Source organism: Triticum dicoccoides, chromosome 5A (assembly GCF_002162155.2).
Source record: "Triticum dicoccoides isolate Atlit2015 ecotype Zavitan chromosome 5A, WEW_v2.0, whole genome shotgun sequence".
Lineage (NCBI taxonomy): Eukaryota > Viridiplantae > Streptophyta > Magnoliopsida > Poales > Poaceae > Triticum > Triticum dicoccoides.
The window spans coordinates 127,953,657-127,959,950 of record NC_041388.1 but is presented as its reverse complement, the minus strand read 5'-3'; the positions used below and the strand labels follow the sequence as shown (position 1 = coordinate 127,959,950).

The window sequence follows — 6,294 nt, the reverse complement described above, 5'->3', positions numbered from 1 at the left end:
CTCACCTCTGGTGGCCATTGAGTGGCGCACACAAAGAGGGGGGGTGTTGAACCCAATTCCAATGGTTAGGAGGTACTTCATCACCATTGACACTCGTTGTGGCACGGCGAGCTTCGACGCCTTTGATATCACTAAGGGGAGTTGCAAGAGGCTACCGATGCCCCCTCTTCAAAGCCTCACTGGTGATTCTTCTGGCTGCAGGGCGGTCTAATGGAACTTTTGCTTGTCAAGCTTATCGTCGTCGATTCCTCTTCTTCTTCCTGGCCTGGAAGTGTCCTTATGGGGGCGATTCAACTTTGTCTTGGAGTACATATCTTCTTCATCTGGTTCTCTGGTGTTGGAGAAGCGTGGTGGTGGTTCGACGACCCCAAGTGGTTCCTCCTTGACGATGGCAGAAGCAAATCTGAATAGAAGTTGAGATTATGACCCATTTGCAATTTTACTTTTTGGTCTACGGTTGTCCATGCATATTTTAGGGATTGAGTTGTAATATTAAATTTGCCGAGTCCTTTTATGAGATGTACTTTCAGCGCTTTGACTTAATGCAGCTTGGCTGCTTGGGACCCTTCTAGTTGTTCAAAAATGGAAAAATAAATGTAAGCCATATCCATATAGCATTGATACTTAAACAATAAACCCGTGTTAGTTTTAGCTCAAGCATTACGTGTCACGATTTTGACTCACCTACGATTTTTAGTAGTTTATTATTTAGGACGCTGTTGCGGCAGGACGATCCCTTGGTGCACTGGGGCGCAAACCGCCTTGTTCCTATCCGTCTTTCTTTCTCCTTCGACCCCCCTTTTCCCGCCATCTTCTTCTTTCTTTATTCCTTTCTTTCCCGACTCTCTTCTCCTCTCTTACTACCCCTCCACCTTCCTTCTCCCATCGTTTACGTCAGACCTTGTCGTCGACCTCAACTGATGATCGTCACCACTAGTGGCAGCGAGTTCGAGCGCCGACACTAATCATCCCTGAGCTCGAGAGAGAATGTGAACCCATTAGGTCGTCGGCAAGCCTTTAAAAAAGCATGTCGCCAAATGCTCGCCACTGCCACCGCCACTGCCACCACCATGTGAGCTCGGTGCTCACTCGTCAGCCTCTCATCTTCTTTCTTGTAAGATTTACTTCTCCCTCTCTCTTCTAGTCCCAAGCGTAGATTTTGCATAATATTTATGCATTTTTCTTTCATGCCTAAAGTCTAGAGGGCTAAACAAATACTAGTACAAGCCAAGCTGTATCATACCCAATCATCAAAACTTCAGCTCTGCTGGGGCTGCTGCTGCTGCTGCTTCTTCTTCTTCTTCTTCTTCTTCTCTCTATCCACCGCCTCCCCCTTCCCCGTCCTCCTCTCTCAGTCCGAAGCCAATTACTGAGCAGCTTGCATTCGTCTTCCTCTCCTGCGGTTCCTGGAGCTACGTCTTCTTGGCCCCTGCCCTCTGATTCGCCGCTCCGCTCTCCCTCCTTCTGCCGCAAAGGGGGACACTCATGGCGAGGCTAGTAAGTACGTTTATCACCGCTTGGGTTAAGGAATTCCTGTGGTTTTTTGGCCGCGAAGGCGCTCTTCGCGGCGCTTCCATCCCGGATTGGTTCAGTTTGGTTCTTGCACGGCGCCGTGGGGAGCTAGGGCGCCCCACTGCTATTGATTTCCGCCGCTTGGTGTCCTCCCTAAATTCGAGATCCTCCTGTTGAGATCTTGCGATCCGACGCGCTGTTTCTTGCTTCTTGCGAATTTGATTCCCTGATTGATCTGGAATTGTTTTGAAGCTTCGTGTTGAATTCATGGAGTTGCAGTGCAAACTAGTACTGACTGGTTCGTGTTCTTGTGCTGCTCTGTTTTGTTGCAGGTAGTTCTGGCATCGCTGCTTGCCGTAATTGGCCTCGCGCAGGGGGAGGCGCAATGTGCGCGGTACAGCGGGCGGCCGCGGCCACATAGCGTGACCATCACTGAGTTTGGGGCCGTCGGCGACGGCCTGACCGTCAATACGGTGCCCTTCCAGAACGCCATCTTCTACCTGCGGTCCTTTGCCGACAAGGGTGGCGCACAGCTGTACGTGCCCAAGGGGCGGTGGCTCACCGGCAGCTTCAACCTCACCAGCCACCTCACCCTCTTCCTGGAGAAGGACGCTGTCATCATAGGCACCAAGGTTGTTCTCCACATCAGTAACTTATAAACGCCTTCTCACTTTATCAGCATGAGGATTCTGCAGTGCTGCTGATTCCATGGATTGGATGTTCTCCTATTCATGGATCGATGTAGCATACCTACCGCTTTCGTTCCACACTGACAGTAGGAGCTTAGGATGTTTTCTTGATATCAATTGACTTTTTAGACATCGTTGCATGAATGTGGGTTTATTTGTCGCTTTCAATTGCATTAACATTGAGAACTGTTAGGAACTTGCAATATTCTTAGCTGTCAGCTTATTTCTTCGTTTATGTATGGTTGGTGAAAGATGTTTAGTTGGAACGATTTGACATGTCTCTAGGTAGAGGTCATACGTGATGTTTACCTTGAAAGACGTTTTCGTGTGAGTATAATCATTATTTTGGTCTTGCGCGTATTTAGAGATCACTATGAATTTTCTTATGCATGGGTTTCCGCGTATATAAAATTTTATGAACATTAGCGGCCCAATATTCGACTATCTGCCCATCGGTTTTGTCTTTCCTAATACAAATGGGCATCGGATGTGACACGTAGCTGTCCATGTGAGGCCAGCAAACAAGGAAAAACAATTTGTACTTGGATTGTTTTGAAGTCAAGCTGCTTTCTTTAATCATGCCTGTTAGTAGGCCGATTTTGATTGCCTGCCCGTAATACACAATATTTTGTGCACATCACGGAATGGACGACGTCTTGTCGAGTTTTATTCTACTACATTGTTTTGAAGTTTGAAATTATGAGATATAGGATAACATAGGCAGCATAAATTAGTATAAAAGGAAGAAACTTCTTATTTATACCTCATATATTCCTTTTAGTCTCGGGAATTAATTCAATACTCATTGTATTTGAAATTGACTATGAATTTGCATTGCAGGATGTGACACAATGGCCAATTGTGGAACCTTTGCCATCATATGGCCAAGGAATTGATCTTCCGGGTGCAAGGCATCGCAGCTTAATAAATGGGCACAATGTTACCGATGTCATAATTACAGGTAAATACAGTCTTCTGTTAGACATCAGAATTTTATGTGGTTTGTCATTTGTTTTAGTATATTCAATTCATAGTCACATTTAAATTACATTTCTACAGGGAACAATGGAATCGTAGACGGCCAGGGTTTGATATGGTGGAATTGGTTTCGCTCAAACAAATTGAACTATAGCCGGCCTCATCTTGTGGAGTTTGAGGATTCGGAAGAAATTGTGATTTCGAACTTGACATTTTTAGATTCTCCAGCATGGGGTATACATCCTGTGTATTGCAGGTATGTTGACATTTTTTTCCAGAGATAATTCTAAACCCATTCTTAGTGTTTGAGAGATGTATTAACATGTTTTTTTCCAGCAATGTAACAATCCGTAATGTCACAATCGAGACTGAATTGGATGCTCCACTCACCAATGGAATTGTCCCAGGTAACACTGCTCTTCATGTGCTGCTACTTTAATAAAAGCCCGTACATTATATTTAATCTAAATCATCTATTAGGTTTTGATTGGATATTTGTATTCTAAATTCACACACATAAAGATTTTTTTCACAAGTAAATGTGTTTTGCTACTTAATTTGAGTTGCCATTATATGTATTTGGATGCGTTCCAGGAGCTAGTAAAAATAACCTACTCGCTATTGAAAGGAATCAGAATAAAATACCTCAGATCTACTTACCGCAAGATAAATCTATTGTTTCCTTAAATTGCTTGTGTTATTTTTGTATAAGTTCTTTGCGAACATTGTTCTACTGCAGTAGCATGGCTGAAGATTGTGAATAACTTCTGTACTGTTTTCTATGCAGATTCATGCTCGAATATGTGCATTGAGGACAGCAGAATTAGCGTCGGTCATGATGCCATCTCATTAAAAAGTGGGTGGGACAACTATGGCATTACATTTGGAAGGCCAACCTCAGATATTCACATTAGTAGAGTGGATCTGCAAGCCTCACTGGGAGCTGCTCTTGCATTTGGCAGTGAGATGTCTGGTGGGATCTCGGATGTTCATGTTGATCACCTTCATATTCATGGTTCATCCAAAGGTATATCCTTCAGGACCGCACCAGGCCGTGGTGGTTATATAAGGGATGCGACAGTATCAGATGTCCAAATGGAAGACGTCCATGTTGCAATCGAGTTCACCGGCGATTGGTCAAGCCATCCTGATGAACATTTTGATTTGTCTGCACTCCCGGAGATCAGTGGAATCACCTTAAAAGACATGGTTGGAAAAAACATTTCGTTTGCAGGAGTTTTGTCGGGAATCGATGGCGATCCTTTCACCAATATCTGCCTCTCCAATATCAATTTCAGCATAGCTGATTCAGCGCATTCCGCCTCTTGGTCTTGCTCCAACATTTCTGGATACTCCGAGTCAGTATTTCCTGAGGCTTGTTCCGACCTCCACAGTCAATCATCAAATTCCTCCATCTGCTCATCCACCCTTAGCTACCATGCCCTTGCGACAGCGTAAATGCATATAGCACCCAATATTCATCCTTTCATGTTTCTGTCCATGTACAATCTAGAGACATCTAGCTCTAGCTTCATCACCATCTTTCCCCCCAAAAATTCTCTTCCGTTATAGGTGCATCAAAGAATCATCGGGCTTCATACAGTCAGCTTTGAGGCTCATAATACAACAATTTGGCTGGCGTCCTTGATGAGTCCAGAGAGGTGTTTCCTTGTACAGTTACATTTGTTCATTCAATCTGTAAGAAATTTTGTCCGGTAGGTTGTCGAGTCCAAAGAGTTGGTTTATATTGCTGTTTATTTTATTGCCATATATAAAATAAACATTATACAATATGTTAAGGTGACCCTGTACATCTTGTCATCATCATCTTGTGAGCATCCAATAGAACAGCCTCACATGTTATCCTGGGATGCACAGGCTGGCCCCTGTAGCCCAGCATGCTCCTTGTCCTGGCTGTCAAATAAATTGGTATCAATGGGGTTGTTAGGCCGGTTTTGATGGCTTCTTTGTCTCTTTGGGGGGCTTTATTGGCTTGGCTTTGTCGCCATGTCATGTCGCAAGCTCATACTATCATGTTGGGGTTGCCATTTGTGCAAGCTTTGGCCAGCTACATCAGTACCAAATCACCGGATAAAAATAAGCGGCCGCGGCGGAGAGGAGCTGGCACTGATGGCTGATAGCTAATGTCTCCTGTACTCGTGTGGCGCCACTTGGGCAGCATGTGCAACCAACCTGCCGCCTTTGCAAAGATTGTACACGCTGGGAACAAGGGCAATCACTCTTCTGACGCCACCACCGTCTACTGCTCATGAGATAATTGATTGTACTGTACTGCAGCAGTGGCCGTTTTCACTTACTGAAGTTGCAGTGCCTTGATCAGAAGTCTTGGAACCAAGGTAAGAACAAGACAGTAGAAGGTTCTGTAAAAAAAGAAAAAAGAACAGCAGCAGCATCGGATCCTGGTTGGTTCAGAAAAAGCCGAGGTGGCCATGTGGTGCATTATATCATTGCAGAAGATGCGTCCAAAATTAACGTTCAGATGCTGCTACAATACAGCCTTTGAATTCTGAGGGCGGTCAAAGGTGGATGTTGATTTCCTGTTGGATAATGCTATGCTGCTGCTGCGGGTCCAGTGGATTTATTACTGCTGAATGCAAAAATCCAGCGGATTTACTGCTGAGAAGAATGAGCACAAAACACACCAGCTACGACCTCCCATCTGGAAATCGGTAGAATATGGATGGATTCGTTGGACGACCTTATCATGATGTCTCCGACCGAGTTGATGACAAAATGCGGGACCAGCACGACGCCCGGCAGGCATCCAAGTGTGCGAGCATGTACGCAAGCAAATATGCAAGTGTTCAAAGCGATCGGTGGGGTGGCGCATTCGATCTTGTCCTGAACGATACTGTACGTCCGTGTAGGCAAAGCGGTGGCGTGGTTTATGCTCTCTTCGGCGCGCCGGTGACGTGGGAATTGTACTGGCGCGATTAAGTGGTGTGCGGGACGGTTTACGGGGAAGAGTTCGCGCGTGCGGCTTGCCGCGGTGGCTTGCTTCACGCTGTGTTTGAGCATCTTGTGTGGAGATTAATGAATGAGTGATCAGAATGCTTGGACTCGTGATCAGTTGGTGGCTTTGGTGATGCTTGCG

The 6,294-nt window shown here is 45.3% G+C and overlaps 1 protein-coding gene across 1 annotated transcript; it reads left to right on the top strand.

Moving 5' to 3' along the window:
• Positions 1-1,233: 1,233 nt before the first annotated feature.
• On the top strand, positions 1,234-5,141 carry LOC119300158 (probable polygalacturonase). Its single transcript, XM_037577209.1, has 6 exons — positions 1,234-1,497; positions 1,845-2,144; positions 3,042-3,162; positions 3,261-3,435; positions 3,516-3,586; positions 3,967-5,141. Exons 1-6 carry the CDS (start codon positions 1,486-1,488, stop codon positions 4,635-4,637), a joined length of 1,350 nt encoding a protein of 449 aa, XP_037433106.1. The 5' UTR covers positions 1,234-1,485; the 3' UTR covers positions 4,638-5,141.
• Positions 5,142-6,294: the final 1,153 nt, after the last annotated feature.